The sequence below is a fragment of the Pecten maximus genome, chromosome 5 (assembly GCF_902652985.1).
Source record: "Pecten maximus chromosome 5, xPecMax1.1, whole genome shotgun sequence".
NCBI classification, from domain to species: domain Eukaryota; kingdom Metazoa; phylum Mollusca; class Bivalvia; order Pectinida; family Pectinidae; genus Pecten; species Pecten maximus.
The window spans coordinates 42,446,463-42,471,207 of NC_047019.1; the positions used below are offsets into that span (position 1 = coordinate 42,446,463).

Genomic DNA, 24,745 nt, shown 5'->3' on the forward strand with positions numbered 1-24,745 from the left:
AAGTTTCAGAAAGTTTGGATTCAGAAATAATCTCAGGAAATGACAGTGATGACAGACAGATGGACACCATGATTACTCTAGGGCACCTGCCTTACAGGGATCTAATAATGTGTTTGGTCCTAATGGATCATAAAACAACACAAAACCATAAACTATGTGTAGCACTAAAATCAGAATATTCTCGTAGTAAAACCATTAAGCTCTAATTCAAAGATCTGAAAAGTAAACTTTGAAGAAAAACAAGTTTTAGAAAACCATAATAATATATTAAGTTTTTGGAATAAATTTTATGACTGAAACAACTTGATAACATTTAAATTGACACCACTGTAAATAGTCAATAAATCTAACCTCACAGTATTGAACCCATTAAGAGAAGGGAAACAACTCAACAAGTTCAATTCAAAAATAAATTGCAATCACAACTGCCAAACATAATGATTGTGTAAAAATTGTGTACTTTAATAGTTTGATTTAAGAATGTATGTAGCAGTAAATTCAAACTATATCAACAGATATCAGGACACAAGCATTTTTTCTTTCACCTCAACAAACTGGCCCAGATTTATCTGTACAGATTTTGTTAGATTTTCCTGTGCATTGTACCACCTTCCAGTTGCAGTATATATCTTGCATTACAATTAGAGCATTTGATAAATATATAAACCTTAGGTTGCTTTCAATTTAATCTCCTACATGTCTATTATGTTTAGATTGAAATTTAAATAAAATACATGCTTTAAGTGTTGTGTAACAGTTTAGTACTAACATCTTTTGTTTTGTCTCGTAGATGTTTGTCCTCATAATGGGGATGGTTTGTGATGGGACGACCCGTACATAACTTCACTCCTGCCAGTAACTGCATGCTGCCTGTAAATGCTGCCTTCTTTGGGGTCTCTTTTCTGTAGGAATGACAAAAACCATTACAAATCACTGAACTAATAATTTGCCAATTTTATCTGAAAATCTGATGTAGTTTGTACTGTTAATTATGTTGGGTACAGTTAATAATTTTCACACACCTGTTTGCTTGTCACAAGCTTTTGTGGTGTTGACCATAATGTTATAGCACAAGGCTTCTGGATCATGACCAGTCCTTGAATGGGACTAATGCTCGAAGTCAAAAAAACGCTTTTCATTTTCAATTCTCATTCCACACATTGACCGATTCCTCCATTCCTGTTATTATGGAGTGTATTGACACTATTCTCTATCTATGATAATAACTACTTCATTCCATCAGATCCTTTCTAATCTAAGTACTCTAAACATTGCTTACTTAATCCATTCCATGAGCTGAACGGTATCTGGGTCCCAGAATTCCTTTAGGTCTTCTAGTTCTTTGAAAACTGGAGGAAGAGCCTAGAATACACACAATGAAAATACAGTCAACGTCTGAATCATCCAAATCCAATTTGGAGGACTTCATGTAAAACATTCATCAAAAAAGTTGTTTGTAGTATAGTTCTGAAATAAAAAATACTTCCAATGAAATTAATTAAGTTAATGAGACTGCCTTGTGATGGTATTTACAGTCATTATGAATGACAGAGCTTTGCAGGTAAATAGCATAATATGATCTAGCTTAATCTATTTTGTTTTCCTGTTAAGAAGTGCATTTAAATATCATAGTAAGGCCATTCAACGCTTATATTTGCATTTTCTACAACTGTTGCTGTCTTCTTTATATCCTAATTCAACTGAACTAAAATATGTCATTCATGAAGGACAGACTGGAATATCCATTTTGATAGAATTCTCTTTTTCCCTTAATTGTAACACAATCATAATGGGCCAACAATGGATGGCATTAACAGTTCTTTAAACCACACTTGTTTGAAGTTAGTCAATATATCAGAGAATCTCCATGCAAATTTAAATCCTTCTATACATCATTAGGCATTGTTAGACCTCTCTACATCAGGAGACAGTGTGTTAGTGTTGGACCTCTCTACATCAGGAGACAGTGTGTTAGTGTTGGGCCTCTCTACATCAGGAGACAGTGTGTTAGTGTTGGGCCTCTCTACATCAGGAGACTGTGTGTTAGTGTTGGGCCTCTCTACATCAGGAGACAGTGTGTTAGTGTTGGGCCTCTCTACATCAGGAGACAGTGTGTGAGTGTTGGGCCTCTCTACATCAGGAGACAGTGTGTTAGTGTTGGGCCTCTCTACATCAGAAGACAGTGTGTTAGTGTTGGGCCTCTCTACATCAGGAGACGTTGTGTGAGTGTTGGGCCTCTACACCAGGAGACAGTGTGTTAGTGTTGGGCCTCTCTACATCAGGAGACAGTGTGTTAGTGTTGGGCCTCTCTACATCAGAAGACAGTGTGATAGTGTTGGGTCTCTCTACATCAGGAGACTGTGTGTGAGTGTTGGGCCTCTCTACGTCAGGAGACAGTGTGTTAGTGTTGGGCCACTCTACATCAGGAGACAGTGTGTTAGTGTTGGACCTCTCTACATCAGAAGACAGTGTGATAGTGTTGGGCCTCTCTACATCAGGAGACGGTGTGTTAGTGTTGGGCCTCTCTACATCAGGAGACAGTGTGTTAGTGTTGGGCCTCACTACATCAGGAGACAGTGTTAGTGTTGGGCCTCTCTACATCAGGAGACAGTGTGTTAGTGTTGGGCCTCTCTACATCAGGAGACAGTGTGTTAGTGTTGGGCCTCTCTACATCAGGAGACAGTGTGTTAGTGTTGGGCCTCTCTACATCAGGAGACAGTGTGTTAGTGTTGGGCCTCTCTACATCAGGAGACAGTGTGTTAGTGTTGGGCCTCTCTACATCAGGAGACAGTGTGTTAGTGTTGGGCCTCTCTACATCAGGAGACAGTGTGTTAGTGTTGGACCTCTCTACATCAGGAGACAGTGTGTTAGTGTTGGACCTCTCTACATCAGGAGACAGTGTGTTAGTGTTGGGCCTCTCTACATCAGGAGACAGTGTGTTAGTGTTGGGCCTCTCTACATCAGGAGACAGTGTGTTAGTGTTGGACCTCTCTACATCAGGAGACAGTGTGTTAGTGTTGGACCTCTCTACATCAGGAGACAGTGTGTTAGTGTTGGGCCTCTCTACACCAGGAGACAGTGTGTTAGTGTTGGGCCTCTCTACATCAGGAGACAGTGTGTTAGTGTTGGGCCTCTCTACATCAGGAGACAGTGTGTGAGTGTTGGGCCTCTCTACACCAGGAGACGGTGTGTTAGTGTTCGGCCTCTCTACATCAGGAGACAGTGTGTTAGTGTTGGGCCTCTCTACATCAGGAGACAGTGTGTTAGTGTTGGACCTCTCTACATCAGGAGACAGTGTGTTAGTGTTGGGCCTCTCTACATCAGGAGACAGTGTGTTAGTGTTGGGCTCTCTACATCAGGAGACAGTGTGTTAGTGCTAGGCCTCTCTACATCAGGAGACAGTATGTTAGTGTTGGGCCTCTCTACATCAGGAGACAGTGTGTTAGTGTTGGGCCTCTCTACATCAGGAGACAATGTGTAAGTGTTCGGCCTCTCTACATCAGGAGGTAGTGTAGTAGTGTTGGTCATTATACTCACTAATGCTAACAAGGCGGCTAGGACAATCAGGGTGGCCAGATGTCTTACAATCTGTACCTGCAGTAAAAAGAAACAATTCATAATTCTAAAGCAGTATGGACAACATTCAGCGTAACAATTTGTTTTGTCATGAAATATCTCTTGTTCTCCTTTTTAGATACAATCTAGAGGAAATATAAATGTCAGGATTGATCTAGTTCCTACGTAAAATTCTGTGTTTGGACAGCTCAAAGCACCACCTCCACTGGTATCCAAAATGAGAAAAGGACTACAGGAAAACAGACAAATGATCCAACATAGAACATAGCCATCCTATGATATACTTACCTACAAACTTTTGCCAATTTTGATGATACAATACAAAGGGACTTTTTCCTGCCTATAGTCACAAATGTAAAGGGTTATAACTCCAGTGATAAGCAAACCAAACAATTTAGAAAAAACACCTATTTTACAGGACATGAATCTCACTTATTATATATCAGTGTGAAAGGAAATGTAATTTTCTAACAGGGATTCACATGAAGTATTGAAACAAGTTATAAGAATTATGGGTAATTATATGTGTGGCCCGTCCCGCTTTCTCAACACTTTAAAACTTGTTGAAAACAGGAGACATATCCATAAAATGTTTTAGTGCAGTAGGCTCTACTACCTATGATACATGTATGATTAAAGTTTGGTTGATCTAGCTCTTACTATTTTGTCAGAAACAGACTTAAACTCAAAGTCTCAACATTGTTTTTCTTCTAAGTCCAGTTGAGGTTTTTATCAAAAAGATACAAAAATCATAGAAAAGGGTTTTAACGGGTTTTATACACTCTGCTTTACATCGAATGATACACCTATAACCCAAGTTTGGTTGCTCTAGCTTTTATAATTTCAGAAACAGCATGATATGCAAGAGGTAAATGCAAAACCTTACTATTGATTTTCCAGAAATTAGATATTTTTGCCCGAAAAGTGCAGAAATTCATGAAATATTTTTTGTATAAGTAGGCTCTACTACCCATGCTACATCTATGATTGAGATTTGGTTGGTGTAGCTTTGTCAGAAACAGAGCTGAACACAAAACATTAACATTGTTGACACTTGCCACTGCCATTGGAAAAGTAACACCTACATCCATCGTAAGCGATACAATAACCAATTAAAGAAAAAAATAATTAGATTAGGCTAGGTTGACATTTGCCTGATCCCTAATGGGTAGCTAATAATTATCAAAGGCATCAGCCAGAAGTTCAACAAGAGGCCCAATGGCCTGTATCGGTCACCTGCTAATTTCGAAATTGATGTAGGTGCTAAACAGAATACCTTTTCAGTCCAATATGAGAGTAAACTAAATTGATTCCTTTGAAAAAATTCTGAAGTCCTACTGGCCAAATAGCATGACCCCAAGCTCTCTGGTTATTAAGAAGAAATTGTCTCAATTATTCAACACATTTTCTACTGCGACCTTGAAATTAGGTCAAGGTCATATCTAGGTAGCCCTTCATCCCATCATGCTACTGGAACAATATCATGATATTAGGCCTCTTGGTTGATTAGAATCTATAATAAGAATTTACACATTCAACTCTATAACTGAGAAAGTGATTCATTTAAAGAAACGTCATAGCCCTTCACACCAGCACACTACTGGCCTATTATCAGGACCCTGAGCCTATCAGCTTATGAGAAGAAATCATTTACAGATATAGATTTGACTCCTGTGACCTTTAAAGTAGGTCAATGTGGCTCATCTATACAATGTGGCAGCACTTTGTCTCTCTACTGAACCAATATCATGAACCTGAGCCTTCTGGTTACTGAAAAGTTGTTGAAAAGAAAAGTCGACCTCTAATGGATAGACAGTGGAAGCAGCACCACAGCATAAGTTCAGTTACAATTTGGCCAGGTGAAAACCTTACAGAGATATTGCTATGATGACCTGACGACGTTTGTACCAACATTTATTTGAACTTGTCTATAGGCATTAATATATTAGATATACCACTATACCGATATGTTGCAAACCAAGGAAAACAACTCTCTGACTATGAGTTTTTAAGAGATTTTAATATCATGTACTGAATATGTGCTGAGATTTTAGTACCATATATGTGACATTTAACAATGCTGAGATATACTTAAAATTATCGCAGTTCTAGGTGAAGGAGGCTATATAAGGTGATCTCTAGATAAAGTGAATTGTATATTAACACGACAGACCGAATACAAATGGGTATACTAACACACTGACTGATGAAATTCAAACCTAGAGTATCATCAGTTAGTACAAACCAATCGGCACTGAATGTGGTGTTTTAGATCTTTAAAAGATCATTGAATATTTTGATACATTTGAATCTTGTGACTAAGAGATTGGGAGAGATAATTTAAAGAAGAAACTTGAGTTGCTAGTCCTTCATCCCAACAAGGCACATGTTAAAGAACTACATCTAATGACAGAGATTAAAACAAATCATATGAACTCTTCAACAATATTGACCCTAATTGTGACCTGAAAGGAATTCAAGGCCATTTATTGAAACCAACATGTCCTTTACTGCAGTAAGGTACAATACTGATATCAATACCTTATAGACACTATGGATAACCCAATAAAACACTTCACCACATTCGACCTATGACCTTAAAATTGGGTCAATAGTTCGTGCCATTACTATTTGCCTTATGGATCTATTTATGAATAGAAAACAAATCCTGTATAAATGTGCTCCAATTTACTTTCTACCGGATCAGATCAACCTCTCGGGTGACAATAGTGATGTTTTTGACAAAAGAGCTAATGTTTATGGAATTGAATGTCTTCTACAAGAGTTAATGTCTTACAAATGTTAACATGCCATTATTTGCCATTTTCCACAGGCTCCTTCTAGCTTGTCACATGTAAGTTGTAACATGTCAATAGTGCCCCACACAGCGTGATCTCTAATAATTACATTTGATCAGTATATATTGTCCCGAGGCAGAATAATCTAAATATGGAAAACCATTACTTCCTCTCTGTAGGCAAGCAGACACATCCGTCTGTAACAGATACCATGCTTCCCCTATACTGATCCTTTGCTAAGCCTCACTCCCCACTAATATGATTGGACATCCTTATCACACACATACACAGGTCTTGTAAGTAACCTAATGGTCGGCAATAGTTGTAATGAGATATAACTGTCTGGTACTATAAATAGTCTTCTTACAGAAAATAATAGTGAGAACAATAATAATGTCCCCTAGTTTGTGATACAGATGTCTAACACCTCTATGCCTAAAGAGATTGTAGTCCCTGACCCTGTCACATGTCTACTTCTTCTATTGTCAAAGGAGTAAACCCTTGAATGAACAGAGCACAGCCAGTGAACCAGACATTGGTCTTGTCAATCGAATGACAAATATGATAAAATTATGATAGAAACAAGAGGCCCTATCACTCACCTGTCTCTACAGTAACAGTTGATGGAGGTCATTTCTGCAGATACTATGCTTATTACCACTCTATTCAAATATCAGAGTAGGTAAGGTTTATTCAAGTCAATACATTTTCTAGTCCTTCATTCCAGCATACTATTGGCCTAATATCAGGTCTCAGAGACTCTTAGCTATTAAGAAATCATTGCTTAAAGATTTAAGTCTATTTGACCCCTGTGACATTAAAGTTTTCATGCTACAGGCCCAATATCAAGTCCCTGGGCCTCTTGGTTATTGAGAAGAAGTCATTTGATGATCATAGCCTATTTGACCCTTGTGACCTTGAATGAAAATCAAACTAACAAGACATTTACCACACAAACAGGTATCAATACTTGTAATGTTACCATCAAACTAACAAGACATTTACCACACTAATAGATATACAATGCAGAGGATATAAATCAGCTGGAACACATAAAGATATGAACAATCTTGAGCCTTTACCACACAATACATTTACCACATTGTCTGGCCAGACAGGCAATAAATGATATATTGATTTTGCAGCTGATGCTACAAGGCACCTTATCCACATTTAAACGAGACATATAATAGGTTTCATTGTCATTGCATCCACACCTCATTGAGGTTTTCATTACCCAATCCAAGGACAGATAGGCATGAAGACATCTCACCTTCATCCTATTCCTTTCTACACAGCATGACATCAACACAAAATCTTACCACGCTCTCCTGACACAGAGTACAATCCACTCCAAGGCCTTAAACTTCTCCTTCACTAACACATGCAGACCATACTACCAAAGCTGTTATTACCTTATCAAGGTCAAACAACAAAATATAGGTTACACTGACCTATTTCTAGTACAGTAACACAAAACATATCTTTCCTAAGGTGAAGTCACACAAAGAATTTGATGATCCTATATAAGAAATACAAATTCAAATTGACTATGAAATGATACAAAAGTGCTGTCCATGTTGTGAAGGGAACCTTGTGATGACACTGGCCAGGTATTATATCTCATCCGAGGTAAAGTGAGCAGAGTCTACAGCCCTTTATAGTTGAACAGGGTGGTGCAGTATGTCAGAGGGTGGTGTATAGTCTATGTGTATCTTACCTCCAGTGAGACAAAGTGAGACAAAGTGAGACAACGTGTGACGTTGGTAATGGTGACGTAATAATGGGTTCGCTCTAGATAATACTAAGTGGATGTCAGGTTTCCATTCACAACACGGAAAACACGAAGTGTCTTTTTCCCAGTCAGTTTGTATTTCTATTTCCCACAAATACTTTGCGCTGTCAATGTCACACACTGACATTACTCCCACCTGCTCGGTGCCTCATATGAACCAATCATCTGTCTCTCACACCCAGGTCCCTACTGGTGACTGGAAATGTAACAATGGTGACCACCTGTGCTACATTCTCCCAAATCCCACATTACCTGATCACCTGATCACCTGCTCCTAATGCATAATGCAGTGGGGGAATTAAACGTGAACTAGAAACACTAAATTTCAACTTCCAATCACACTTCAAACTGGACATGATCGGAATACTACAGTTACACCAACTCTTTACCATGACACCACTAGGGAGCAATGTCAAAGGGTAATTGTTGTATCCTACTAGATACACCAACTCTTTACCGTGACACCACTAGGGAGCAATGTCAAAGGGTAATTGTTGTATCCTACGAGATACACCAACTCTTTACCATGACACCACTAGGGAGCAATGTCAAAGGGTAATTGTTGTATCCTACTAGATACACCAACTCTTTACCATGACACCACTAGGGAGCAATGTCAAAGGGTAATTGTTGTATCCTACTAGATACACCAACTCTTTACCGTGACACCACTAGGGAGCAATGTCAAAGGGTAATTGTTGTATCCTACGAGATACACCAACTCTTTACCATGACACCACTAGGGAGCAATGTCAAAGGGTAATTGTTGTATCCTACGAGATACACCAACTCTTTACCATGACACCACTAGGGAGCAATGTCAAAGGGTAATTGTTGTATCCTACTAGATACACCAACTCTTTACCGTGACACCACTAGGGAGCAATGTCCACTGGTAATTGTTGTATCCTACAAGATACACCAACTCTTTACCGTGACACCACTAGGGAGCAATGTCCAAGGGTAATTGTTGTATCCTACTAGATACACCAACTCTTTACCGTGACACCACTAGGGAGCAATGTCAAAGGGTAATTGTTGTATCCTACTAGATACACCAACTCTTTACCATGACACCACAAGGGAGCAATGTCCAAGGGTACTTGTTGTATCCTACTAGATACACCAACTCTTTACCATGACACCACTAGGGAGCAACGTTCAAGGGTAATTGTTGTATCCTACTAGATACACCAACTCTTTACCATGACACCACTAAGGAGCAACGTTCAAGGGTAATTGTTGTATCCTACTAGATACACCAACTCTTTACCATGACACCACTAGGGAGCAATGTCCAAGGGTAATTGTTGCATCCTACGAGATACACCAACTCTTTACCATGACACCACTAGGGAGCAATGTCCACTGGTAATTGTTGTATCCTACTAGATACACCAACTCTTTACCGTGACACCACTAGGGAGCAATGTCAAAGGGTAATTGTTGTATCCTACTAGATACACAAACTATTTACCATGACACCACTAGGGAGCAATGTTCAAGGGTAATTGTTGTATCCTACTAGATACACCAACTCTTTACCGTGACACCACTAGGGAGCAATGTCCAAGGGTACTTGTTGTATCCTACTAGATACACCAACTCTTTACCATGACACCACTAGGGAGCAATGTCCAAGGGTACTTGTTGTATCCTACTAGATACATCAACTCTTTACCATGACACCACAAGGGAGCAATGTCCAATGGTAATTGTTGTATCCTACTAGATACACCAACTCTTTACCATGACACCACTAGGGAGCAATGTCCAAGGGTACTTGTTGTATCCTACTAGATACATCAACTCTTTACCATGACACCACAAGGGAGCAATGTCCAATGGTAATTGTTGTATCCTACTAGATACACCAACTCTTTACCATGACACCACAAGGGAGCAATGTCCAAGGGTAATTGTTGTATCCTACTAGATACACCAACTCTTTACCGTGACACCACTAGGGAGCAATGTCAAAGGGTAATTGTTGTATCCTACTAGATACACAAACTATTTACCATGACACCACTAGGGAGCAATGTTCAAGGGTAATTGTTGTATCCTACTAGATACACCAACTCTTTACCGTGACACCACTAGGGAGCAATGTCCAAGGGTACTTGTTGTATCCTACTAGATACACCAACTCTTTACCATGACACCACTAGGGAGCAATGTCCAAGGGTACTTGTTGTATCCTACTAGATACATCAACTCTTTACCATGACACCACAAGGGAGCAATGTCCAATGGTAATTGTTGTATCCTACTAGATACACCAACTCTTTACCATGACACCACTAGGGAGCAATGTCCAAGGGTACTTGTTGTATCCTACTAGATACATCAACTCTTTACCATGACACCACAAGGGAGCAATGTCCAATGGTAATTGTTGTATCCTACTAGATACACCAACTCTTTACCATGACACCACAAGGGAGCAATGTCCAAGGGTAATTGTTGTATCCTACTAGATACACCAACTCTTTACCATGACACCACTAGGGAGCAATGTTCAAGGGTAACTGTTGCATCCTCACTCAGTCATATTCCTATATAAGAAATAGTACAGAAAGTATTCTTCCAAACATGTTTTCACCTTATTAAGAACAAAGAACAACATATAGGCCACAGCAGCCTATTTCTGGTACAGGACACAATGTTCCTATTTGAAGGAATAAGCATAACAGGGCATTCATGGATATACCACAAGAATAATATATCTTGTTAGCTAATTCAAAATGGGTTACAACTGGTTCATGATATTCAATGTTGTAACTGTTTACTCTAAAGGTAAATACCCTAGCAGAAATCTGAAATTCACATTTAATACAGCAAAAATCCACACAAGTGGATGTTGCCTGTGTAGCCAACAGTAAAGATAAAGGTCCCTTAGACACAAAAAATACATTCTGTCTATAGTAATGGTTATCATGACTTTTGACCTTCAGACATAATAGAGTAATACAGGTGATAAATCAGTAACTACTAATGTGGAGTTTCACTTATTGTATTAGCAGAAACTGAATTTCTAATCATAGCAATGTTGACCTTCACCTTGGCAAGTCTTATTGAGTGATTGCCCTGAATAAAACTAACTCAAGTTATCATACAGAAAACCTTTGAACACAACTCCCTGTGTATATAAAATGTGACCTACCATCATGTCCTGTGTATATAAAATGTGATCTACCATCATGTCCTGTGTATATAAAATGTGACCTACCATCATGTCCCTGTGTATATAAAATGTGACCTACCATCATGTCCTGTGTATATCAAATGGGACCTACCATCATGTCCCTGTGTATATACAATGTGACCTACCATCATATCCCTGTGTATATAAAATGTGATCCTACCATCATGTCTGTGTATATAAAATGTGATCTACCATCTATGTCCTGTGTATATAAAATGTGGATCTACATCATATGTCCTGTGTATATACAAATGTGAGCTACCTCAGTGATCTACCATCATATCCTGTGTATATAAAATGTGATCTACCATCATATCCTGTGTATATAAAATGTGATCTACCATCATATCCTGTGTATATAAAATGTGACCTACCATCATGTCTTGTGTATATAAAATGTGACCTACCATCATGTCCTGTGTATATAAAATGTGACCTACCATCATGCCCTGTGTATATAAAATGTGACCTACCATCATGTCCTGTGTATATAAAATGTGACCTACCATCATGCCCTGTGTATATAAAATGTGATCTACCATCATGTCCTGTGTATATAAAATGTGACCTACCATCATGTCCTGTGTATATAAAATGTGACCTACCATCATGCCCTGTGTATATAAAATGTGATCTACCATCATGCCCTGTGTATATAAAATGTGATCTACCATCATGTCCTGTGTATATAAAATGTGACCTACCATCATGTCCTGTGTATATATAATGTGACCTACCATCATGTCCTGTGTATATAAAATGTGACCTACCATCATGTCTTGTGTATATAAAATGTGATCTACCATCATGTCCTGTGTATATAAAATGTGACCTACCATCATGCCCTGTGTATATTAAATGTGACCTACCATCATGCCCTGTGTATATAAAATGTGATCTACCATCATGCCCTGTGTATATAAAATGTGACCTACCATCATGCCCTGTGTATATAAAATGTGACCTACCATCATACCCTGTGTATATAAATTGTGACCTACCATCATGCCCTGTGTATATAAAATGTGACCTACCATCATGCCCTGTGTTTTTAGGTGAGCTAGGACACTCCTCCACATGCGGTAGTCACTGATCCCGAAACTGGCTAGGATACACATGTATGGTGTCCATAGGTACTTCATCCGTAAGGTGGACATGGCTAATAAACCAAAAAACACTGCCTGGACTGTAACCGAAAACAAATCATGGATAAGTATCATTTCATCAACAAACAAGACACAATTTTAATGATCTTTGTTCTGACAGTTACTAATGCTTGTTCAGTCTCTATCCAGAAAACTTAACTGGAAGTGTTCATACATAAGATTTTAGAGTCTTTCTGGTCAGCCAAATATAAGTTCCTTTGGTAAATTAACTTAAGTGAATTGTTAATTTACCGATGTACGATATATTCGTTACTGACCGATGTACAATATATATTCGTTACCGACCGATGTACAATATATTCGTTACTGACAGATGTACGATATATTCATTACTGACCGATGTACAATATATATTCGTTACCGACCGATGTACAATATATTCGTTACTGACAGATGTACGATATATTCATTACTGACCGATGTACAATATATATTCGTTACCGACCGATGTACAATATATTCTTTACTGATCGATGTACGATATATATTCGTTACTGACGGATGTACAATATATATTCGTTACCGACCGATGTACAATATATTCGTTACTGACAGATGTACGATATATTCATTACTGACCGATGTACAATATATATTCGTTACCGACCGATGTACAATATATTCTTTACTGATCGATGTACGATATATTCGTTACTGACGGATGTACAATATATATTCGTTACCGACCGATGTACAATATATTCGTTACTGACAGATGTACGATATATTCATTACTGACCGATGTACAATATATATTCGGTACCGACTGATGTACAATATATGCGTTACTGTCTGATGTACGATATAATCGTTATTGACCGATGAACGATATATTCGTTACTGACCGATGTACAATATATTTGTTACTGACCGATGTACGATATATTCGTTACTGACCGATGTACGATATATTCGTTACTGGCCGATGTATGATATATTCGTTACTGACCGATGTACGATACATGCGTTACTGACCGATGTACAATATATTCGTTACTGACTGATGTACAATATCCGTCACTCTTACCTATATGGTATGCCAGTTCTGGTCGGTTACTAAGAAGATGTGACTTTTTCGTACTAGCATTATCTTTTACAGTTGCATCATGAACATGGTTACTGAAATGTAAAATGAAATCAACCTGAGAAATTCATTCACAGTATCAGGAGAATTAAATATGCAATAGTCTATGGACGTATATGATATAATCTATATACAACTGTCTATGGACGTATGTGATATAATCTATATATAACTGTCTATGGACGTATGTGATATAATCTATATACAACTGTCTATGGACGTATGTGATATATATACAACTGTCTATGGACGTATGTGATATAATCTATATACGACTGTCTATGGACGTATGTGATATAATCTATGTACCACTGTCTATGGACGTATGTGATATAATCTATATACAACTGTCTATGGACGTATGTGATATTATCTATATACAACTGTCTATGGACGTATGTGATATAATCTATATACGACTGTCTATGGACGTATGTGATATAATCTATATACAACTGTCTATGGACGTATGTGATATAAACTATATACAACTGTCTATGGACGTACGTGATATAATCTATATACAACTGTCTATGGACGTACGTGATATAATCTATATACGACTGTCTATGGACGTACGTGATATATATACAACTGTTTATGGACGTATGTGATATAATCTATATACAACTGTCTATGGACGTATGTGATATAATCTATATACAACTGTCTATGGACGTATATGATATAATCTATATACAACTGTCTATGGACGTACGTGATATAATCTATATACAACTGTCTATGGACGTACGTGATATAATCTATATACAACTGTCTATGGACGTATGTGATATTAACTATATACAACTGTCTATGGACGTATGTGATATAATTTATATACAACTGTCTATGGACGTATGTGATATAATCTATATACAACTGTCTATGGACGTATGTGATATAATGTATATACAACTGTCTATGGACGTATGTGATATAATGTATATACAACTGTCTATGGACGTATGTGATATAATGTATATACAACTGTCTATGGACGTATGTGATATAATCTATATACAACTGTCTATGGACGTATGTGATAGAATCTATATACAACTGTCTATGGACGTATGTGATATAAACTATATACAACTGTCTATGGACGTATGTGATATATATACAACTGTTTATGGACGTATGTGATATAATCTATATACAACTGTCTATGGACGTATGTGATATAATCTATATACAACTGTCTATGGATGTATATGATATAATCTATATACAACTGTCTATGGACGTACGTGATATAATCTATATACAACTGTCTATGGACGTACGTGATATAATCTATATACAACTGTCTATGGACGTATGTGATATAAACTATATACAACTGTCTATGGACGTATGTGATATAATTTATATACAACTGTCTATGGACGTATGTGATATAATCTATATACAACTGTCTATGGACGTATGTGATATAATCTATATACAACTGTCTATGGACGTATGTGATATAATCTATATACAACTGTCTATGGACGTATGTGATATAATTAGTTTAACAATATTTTTATTCAAAATTCATTCAAATATACATACATTTTTATAATTTGGGATCCAAAAACAAGCTTAGAGCTTAGATGAATTCATATAATTGATACTGAACAGTCTATGGACGTATGTAATCTAACTGATACTGAACAGTCTATGGACGTTTTTAATCAAATTGATACAGAACAGTCTCTGGACATTTGTAATATATAGAACAGTCTATGGACGTTTGTAATATATTTGATACAGAACAGTCTATGGACGTATGTAATCTAATTGATACTGAACAGTCTATGGACGTTTTTAATCAAATTGATACAGAACAGTCTATGGACGTATGTAATCTAACTGATACAGAACAGTCTATGGACGTTTGTAATCTAACTGATACTGAACAGTCTATGGACGTTTTTAATCAAATTGATACAGAACAGTCTATGGACGTATGTAATCTAACTGATACTGAACAGTCAATGGACGTTTTTAATCAAATTGATACAGAACAGTCTATGGACGTATGTAATAAAATTGATACAGAACAGTCTCTGGACATTTGTAATATATTTGATACAGAACAGTCTATGGACATTTGTAATATATTTGATACAGAACAGTCTACGGACATTTGTAATATATTTGATACAGAACAGTCTATGGACGTTTGTAATATATTTGATACAGAACAGTCTATGGACGTATGTAATCTAATTGATACAGAACAGTCTCTGGACGTTTGTAATATATTTGATACAGAACAGTCTATGGACGTATGTAATATATTTGATACAGAACAGTCTATGGACATTTGTAATATATTTGATACAGAACAGTCTATGGACGTATGTAATCTAATTAACTGATACTGAACAGTCAATGGACGTATGTAATCAAATTGATACAGAACAGTCTATGGACGTTTTTAATCAAATTGATACAGAACAGTCTATGGACATTTGTAATATATTTGATACAGAACAGTCTATGGACATTTGTAATAGACACGTATTACTGATATATAAAAGTATATGGATGTTTGTAATCCAACTGACATACATATGCACTTTAGTACATCACATGACAGAATATTGACTTCTGATTGGCTACACATATGAGTACTATGAGGTGATAGCACCCAGAGGAGCAGACTATCAAATTTAGTGCGAGAGTGGGTGTAAATCTATTGTGACGTCATTGTCACTGTTCTGCTGGACACAGACCATGATAGGCCCTCAGGTGGCAAAATATTCGGGTGAATATTGATATCAGCAAAGTAAAATGTCCACTAAAAACCATATTGCCTTCTTTTGAGGGCACTATGGTGTGATAGTGTTTGTAGAGAGGATAATTACTATGCCGTCCCTCGACAACAATAATATAGCAATAATATATAAATAATCTATGGACGTTAGTTGTGTCATTATCATATCTAAATTAACATGTTTATAAATAACTAAATGAAATCTGACAGAACTGACCTCCAGTTTTGTAGAACAGCTACACACAGGACAATTAGAAGGACTGCGTGTGTGGCCACATAGAAAGGAAACACCATCCCTTTTGTCAGTCTCTCGTACGTATCAAACGGCAGGAAGTTAAATGCCTCCAAACAAAGGTATATCCGTGAATCAAAGTCCCTGTATGTACAACAAAATAATTATCATCTGAAATGTTAATACGAAATAAAGTATATAGAAAAATGTATCTGGTACATGGTGGACATTGTAACACCTGGTATATGGTGGACATTGTAACACCTGGTATATGGTAGACATTGTAACATCTGGTATATGGTGGATATTGTAACACCTGGTATATGGTGGACATTGTAACACCTGGTATATGGTGGACATTGTGACATCTGGTATATGGTGGACATTGTGACACCTGGTATATGGTGGACATTGTGACATCTGGTATATGGTGGACATTGTAACACCTGGTATATGGTGGACATTGTAACACCTGGTATATGGTGGACATTGTGACATCTGGTATATGGTGGACATTGTAACACCTGGTATATGGTGGACATTGTAACACCTGGTATATGGTGGACATTGTAACACCTGGTATATGGTGGACATTGTAACACCTGGTATATGGTGGACATTGTAACACCTGGTATATGGTGGACATTGTAACACCTGGTATATGGTGGACATTGTGACATCTGGTATATGGTGGACATTGTAACATCTGGTATATGGTGGACATTGTAACACCTGGTATATGGTGGACATTGTAACACCTGGTATATGGTGGACATTGTAACACCTGGTATATGGTAGACATTGTGACACCTGGTATATGGTGGACATTGTAACACCTGGTATATGGTGGACATTGTAACACCTGGTATATGGTGGACATTGTGACACCTGGTATATGGTGGACATTGTAACACCTGGTATATGGTGGACATTGTAACACCTGGTATATGGTAGACATTGTGACACCTGGTATATGGTGGACATTGTAACACCTGGTATATGGTAGACATTGTGACACCTGGTATATGGTGGACATTATAACACCTGGTATATGGTGGATCGGACCCCTGCAGTAGGATTTTCCTATAGTTGATATGTCTATGGTTATCCTTATAACTCAAAAAATGTATTAACAATCTGCATCAACAGAAATTGATATAATCTAATAAGTATAATTTTGTTGAAGTAGGATAAACTTACCTCGGATTTCCGATGCCAAATTTAGACAGTACAAATTTGTATATATGTTCGTCTGCTTCTACATTGATCAAAACCTTCAAATGAAACATAAGATTCATAATTTAAACAAGACCATTTTAAATGAGATTCACTCCACTATATAAAGTTCATGAGTTTTACCAAAAGTCTTGTGACATGTCAACACCTTTCCATTGTCTATTGTAATGCACAATTATCACTATGTAAAGGACTGTCATCTATTGTATAACATACAGCAAACTAAACTCTCCATGTTTCCTCATCAACAACTTGACCGAGTCAGATATACGGGCACTTCATGTTACCATGTCATATAGTGTCAACATGTACTTAATTATGAAAACTTTTCACTTGGCCTAATTTACCTTTTACCAATTCAACTTTACATTGGAGCTGAATAAACCATGTAATGCACCAAACAAATTCAGTAACAAGAGATACAAGAGGGATCTTTGCACCCACTTCTTTCTTCTTTTCCTCCTAATGATTGGATGAGAAGGACAATATAGTGGAACCTACACATGAAGTTTGAGGACTATCCTTCCAGTACTTTTCAAGAAATAGCGATAACAAACTTCAATTCTAAAATCCAAGATGGCTACCTGTCGGCCATTTTCTTTTTCTGATCAAAGATTTTAATTGAAATTGCACAACTAGGGACCAAAGGGAACCTACACATGAAGTTTGAGAACTATCTCTCGAGTACTTTCCAAGAAATAGGGATAACAAGGAATGTTTACGGACATATGTCAAACGAACGACTGATGGACAAGGGACCACTAATGCAGGGCAATTTGAATAGCCCACCATCTGATGATGGTGGGCTAAGAATGGACTATTTCCTGCACGTTCATCATGATTGATGAGGAATGGCTGTAGATGTGTTGAAGAGGCAATTTTCACCATTAGTGACATCTTACCTTTACTGCCAAGTTGATGGACACCATTAACATCAATACGACGGTACTGTAAGATATCACTTTGAAGATCCGTGATGGTATACTGCAAAGTTTCATGTCATCACCCTGAAAGTCAAGTAATAACCACATAATGAAGATATGGCATACAAGCAAACGAAAACGGAAAAATAACTTCACACAACAAGAGGCCCATGGGCCTTGACCGTCACCTGAGTTTCAAAATATTTCAGTTACATTTAATTGACCATTTTTGGCCCCATCCATCAGTCCAAAGGGTCAGTCAGGGCCAACATGTGCATACAATCGAGCTGTCATCCATGCTAATAATGTAAACAAAGTTAGAATGAATTCCAATAGAAATCAAACAAATCATAGTCAAAAATGTGATTTCCCTATATGAACTATAAAGTTTACCACCTCCCCAATGGCAAACGTGAGACCCCAGGGTCATGAAATTCACAATTTAGGTAAAGCACCTTAAGACCCTTCCATCTATTTAGAGTATTTTATTCTACCTTATTTACCTTATTAGGGTCTTGGGAAGAAATGTTTGAAATTTCAGACAATTCCTCAGGCCCCTGGGGGATGGGGACCATATAATTCACAATTTTGGCTGACCTTTAGCCATAGAAGCTTCCTGCCAAATTTCATTGAATTTGGTTCGGCGGTTTTGGAGAAGAAGTCGAAAAAGGCAAATTGTTTACGGATGCACGACAGATGACGCACAACAATGGACAAAAGGCAATTAGAATAGGTCAATTGAGATTTCATTTCAGGTGACCTAATAAAAACATCATTCAAAATATCATTACACAAAATTATAAAGGTGATCATTGTGGACTCTCATCTATACATAAATGTAAGGAGCAGTACTGCTGGTATCTTACATTTATATACATAAGGAGCAGTACTGCTGGTATCTTACCTTTATATACATAAGGAACAGTACTGCTGGTATCTTACCTTTATATACATAAGGAACAGTACTGCTGGTATCTTACCTTTATATACATAAGGAACAGTACTGCTGGTATCTTACCTTTATATACATAAGGAGCAGTACTGCTGGTATCTTACCTTTATATACATAAGGAACAGTACTGCTGGTATCTTACCTTTATATACATAAGGAACAGTACTGCTGGTATCTTACCTTTATATACATAAGGAACAGTACTGCTGGTATCTTACCTTTATATACATAAGGAACAGTGCTGCTGGTATAAAACTCATCACGAAGGACCCAAGTATCATTTTGTTGATGAACTGGAGCAGACACACCACCAGTAGGGAAATGGCCTCAATATAAAGCATCATCCTGACCTATAGTAAACATGTACACATGTATTAAAATCACAAGACCATGGGACCCTATTTATAGACTTAATTTTGTCAATATTGTCTTTCATCCTTAAGTTTCTATTTGGTCTGACAATTAGTCCCATGAGTAGCCATCTACTACACTGACCATTTTCAAACTAAACATGCTTCACACCATATTATGCCTGATCTGTTTATTCTTAAGGATTAATGATTTACCCTTAATTTCCATGTACTTACCTTCCTTGGTGGAACAAGGTCTAATATCCACACACCAAACAAGGAAAACGACTGGAGTAGTATGATGAACTGATTAAACTGCCATCCCAGGGCAAACAGGAAGGTACTGACTAGACACAGGGCTGCAGAGAGTTTCTGTAAGTATACAGGTGTGACAGTCAGGTATACAGGTGTAACAGTCAGGTATACAGGTGTGACAATCAGGTCTACTGGTATGACAGTCAGGTATACAGGTGTGACAGTCAGGTATACAGGTGTGACAATCAGGTCTACTGGTATGACAGTCAGGTATACAGGTGTAACAGTCAGGTATACAGGTGTAACAGTCAGGTATACAGGTGTGACAATCAGGTATACAGGTGTGACAATCAGGTATACAGGTGTGACAGTCAGGTATACAGGTGTGACAGTCAGGTATACAGGCGTGACAGTCAGGTATACAGGTGTAATTAACAGCCAGGTATACAGGTGTAACACTCAGGTATACAGGTGTAATTAACAGCCAGGTATACAGGTGTAACACTCAGGTAGACACACAGTCAGGTTTACAGAAAGTAAGAATTAATTTTCAGACCACAAGACACTTACATCTTTGGTAGGGTTATTGTGGATTTGAAGTAAGAATTTATTTCAAACCACAAGACACTTACATCTTTGGTAGGGTTGTTGTGGATCTGAAGTAAGTATTTATTTTCAAACCACAAGACACTTACATCTTTGGTAGGGTTGTTGTGGATCTGAAGTAAGAATTTATTTCAAACCACAAGACACTTACATCTTTGGTAGGGTTGTTGCTGGGTCTGAAGTAGAATGAGGTAGCAGCTATCTGTACCCAAAGGAATGGCAGGGAGAAACTTTCACGCAAAGGGATGATGTACTCCACACGGGTCGTGTCCAACCTGTTTAATGACAAAAAAAGATGAAATTAGACATAAAAGATAACAATAAATGCATTTAAGTATTTCAGGCTCATTTCATCACTGTATTGTTATTTTGGTATAGGAAAGCTTGCTGTAAGTTTCTGTTAGTTACCCAGATACCTGTTTACCTGTGTCTCTTGGGTGCCCAGACACCTGTCTAAGTTTATATGTAACAACTGTCTAAGTTTACATGTGTTCCTTAGATACCCAAACACCTGTCTAAGTTTACCGAAGTTTACCTTTGATCTTTAGGTATCCAGACACCTGTCTAAGTTTATATGTAACAACTGTCTAAGCTAGTTTACATGTGTTCCTTAGATACCCAAACACCTGTCTAAGTTTACCGAAGTTTCCCTTTGATCTTTAGGTATCCAGACACCTGTCTAAGTTTATATGTAACAACTGTCTAAGTTTACATGTGTTCCTTAGATACCCAGACACCTGTCTAGGTTTACTGTGTCTTAGGTACCAGAACCTGTCTAAGTTTCTGTGTCCTTAGGACCAGACACTGTCTAAGTTTACTGTGTCTTAGATACCCAGAACGTCTAAGTTTACGTGTTCTTAGGTACCCAGACACCTGTCTAGGTTATACTGTTCTTATACCAAACACGTCTAAGTTTCCGGTTTCTTAGTCCCAGACAACTGTCTAAGTTTACTGTGTCCTAGATACCCAACACCTGTTTAAGTTTACTTTGTCTTAGGTACCAGACACCTGTCTAGTTATTGTACAACTGTCTAAGTTTACTGTGTTCTTAGTACCCAGACACCTGTCTAGTTTACTGTGTCCTAGTACCAGGCACTGTCTAAGTTCCTGTGTCCTTAGTACCCAGACACCTGTCTAGTTACTTGTTCCTAGGTACCAGACATGTCTAAGTTACCGTGTTCCTTAGGTACCAGACACCTGTCTAAGTTTACCGAGTTCCTTAGGTACCAGACAGTTGTCTAAGTTTACCCCAGACACCTGTCTAAGTTACCTGTGTTCCTTAGGTACCCAGGCACCTGTCTAAGTTTACCTGTGTTCCTTAGGTACCCAGACACCTGTCTAAGTTTACATGTGTTCCTTAGGTACCCAGACACCTGTCTAAGTTTACATGTGTTCCTTAGGTACCCAGACACCTGTCTAAGTTTACATGTGTTCCTTAGCTACCCAGGCACCTGTCTAGGTTTACCTGTGTTCCTTAGCTACCGAGACACCTGTCTAAGTTTACCTGTGTTCCTTAGATACCCAGACACCTGTCTAAGTTTACCTGTGTTCCTTAGGTACCCAGACACCTGTCTAAGTTTACCTGTGTTCCTTAGGTACCAAGGAACCTGTCTGTCTAAGTTTACATGTGTTCCTTAGGTACCCAGACACCTGTCTAAGTTTACTTGTGGTCCTTAGCTACCGAGACACCTGTCTAAGTTTACCTGTGTTCCTTAGATACCCAGACACCTGTCTAAGTTTACCTGTGTTCCTTAGGTACCCAGACACCTGTCTAAGTTACCTGTGGTTCCTTAGGTACCCAGGACCCTGAAGTTGTCTAAGTTTACCTGTGTTCCTTAGGTACCCAGACACCTGTCTAAGTTTACCTGTGTTCCTAGTACCCAGACACCTGTCTAAGTTTACTTGTGTCTCTCAGATACCCAGACACCTGTCTAAGTTTACCTGTGTTCCTTAGGTACCCAGGAACCTGTCTAAGTTTACCTGTGTTCCTTAGGTACCCAGACAGTTGTCTAAGTTTACCTGTGTTCCTTAGGTACCCAGACACCTGTCTAAGTTTACCTGTGTTCCTTAGGTACCCAGACACCTGTCTAAGTTTACCTGTGTTCCTTAGGTACCCAGACACCTGTCTAAGTTTACCTGTGTTCCTTAGGTACCCAGACACCTGTCTAAGTTTACATGTGTTCCTTAGGTACCCAGACACCTGTCTAAGTTTACCTGTGTTCCTTAGGTACCCAGACACCTGTCTAAGTTTACCTGTGTTCCTTAGGTACCCAGACACCTGTCTAAGTTTATCTGTGTCTCTTAGGCACCGAGACACCTGTCTAAGTTTACCTGTGTTCCTTAGATACCCAGACAACAGTCTAAGTTTACCTGTGTTCCTTAGGTACCCAGACACCTGTCGTACCCAGACACCTGTCTAAGTTTACCTGTGTTCCTTAGGTACCCAAACACCTGTCTAAGTTTACCGAAGTTTACCTTTGATCTTTAGGTATCCAGACACCTGTCTAAGTTTATATGTAACAACTGTCTAAGCTAGTTTACATGTGTTCCTTAGATACCCAAACACCTGTCTAAGTTTACCGAAGTTTACCTTTGATCTTTAGGTATCCAGACACCTGTCTAAGTTTATATGTAACAACTGTCTAAGTTTACATGTGTTCCTTAGATACCCAGACACCTGTCTAGGTTTACGTGTGTCTCTCAGATACCAAGGCACCTGTCTAAGTTTGCCTGTGTTCCTTAGTACCCAGACACCTGTCTAGGTTTACTTGTGTCTCTCAGATACCCAGACACCTGTCTAAGTTTACCTGTGTTCCTTAGGTACCCAGACACCTGTCTAAGTTTACCGAAGTTTACCTTTGATCTTTAGGTATCCAGACACCTGTCTAAGTTTATATGTAACAACTGTCTAAGTTTACCTGTGTTCCTTAGATACCCAGACACCTGTCTAGGTTTACGTGTGTCTCTCAGATACCAAGGCACCTGTCTAAGTTTGCCTGTGTTCCTTAGTACCCAGACACCTGTCTAGGTTTACTTGTGTCTCTCAGATACCCAGACACCTGTCTAAGTTTACCTGTGTTCCTTAGGTACCCAGGCACCTGTCTAAGTTTACCTGTGTTCCTTAGGTACCCAGACACCTGTCTAAGTTTACATGTGTTCCTTAGGTACCCAGACACCTGTCTAAGTTTACATGTGTTCCTTAGGTACCCAGACACCTGTCTAAGTTTACATGTGTTCCTTAGCTACCCAGGCACCTGTCTAGGTTTACTTGTGTTCCTTAGCTACAGAGACACCTGTCTAAGTTTACCTGTGTTCCTTAGATACCCAGACACCTGTCTAAGTTTACCTGTGTTCCTTAGGTACCCAGACACCTGTCTAAGTTTACCTGTGTTCCTTAGGTACCCAGGAACCTGTCTAAGTTTACATGTGTTCCTTAGGTACCCAGACACCTGTCTAAGTTTACATGTGTTCCTTAGGTACCCAGACACCTGTCTAAGTTTACCTGTGTTCCTTAGGTACCCAGACACCTGTCTAAGTTTACCTGTGTTCCTTAGGTACCCAGACACCTGTCTAAGTTTACCTGTGTTCCTTAGGTACCAAGGAACCTGTCTAAGTTTTTTTTTTTTTTAACAAATTTTTTATTCAATTTTAATTTTATCAACAACACATTACAAATACGATACATGTCCCTTCAAACTTACAAGCATACATCATATTCATTAAATAGTGTATACAATGTACACGTAAAAGTATAGACCTGAACTTTAAATTGTCAGCACAAAACTGTTACATTA

The 24,745-nt window shown here is 38.2% G+C and overlaps 1 protein-coding gene across 6 annotated transcripts in view; it reads right to left on the reverse strand.

Moving 5' to 3' along the window:
- LOC117328088 (probable C-mannosyltransferase DPY19L3) overlaps positions 1 to 24,745 on the reverse strand; it is a 75,003-nt gene that overhangs the window by 4,129 nt on the left and 46,129 nt on the right. For all 6 annotated transcript variants that reach the window (XR_004532845.1, XR_004532841.1, XR_004532843.1 and 3 more), the window contains exons 6-16: positions 21,103 to 21,226; positions 20,328 to 20,462; positions 19,959 to 20,090; positions 18,768 to 18,872; positions 17,830 to 17,903; positions 16,615 to 16,773; positions 13,571 to 13,662; positions 12,412 to 12,563; positions 3,538 to 3,594; positions 1,280 to 1,362; positions 770 to 902 (exon numbers count right to left, since the gene is read on the reverse strand). Coding sequence is in view for 1 of the 6 variants with exons in the window: in XM_033885442.1 (XP_033741333.1) it covers positions 770 to 902; positions 1,280 to 1,362; positions 3,538 to 3,594; positions 12,412 to 12,563; positions 13,571 to 13,662; positions 16,615 to 16,773; positions 17,830 to 17,903; positions 18,768 to 18,872; positions 19,959 to 20,090; positions 20,328 to 20,462; positions 21,103 to 21,226 (1,246 nt within the window). In the remaining 5 variants the exon portion in view is untranslated. The remainder of the gene's footprint in view (positions 1 to 769; positions 903 to 1,279; positions 1,363 to 3,537; positions 3,595 to 12,411; positions 12,564 to 13,570; positions 13,663 to 16,614; positions 16,774 to 17,829; positions 17,904 to 18,767; positions 18,873 to 19,958; positions 20,091 to 20,327; positions 20,463 to 21,102; positions 21,227 to 24,745) is intronic.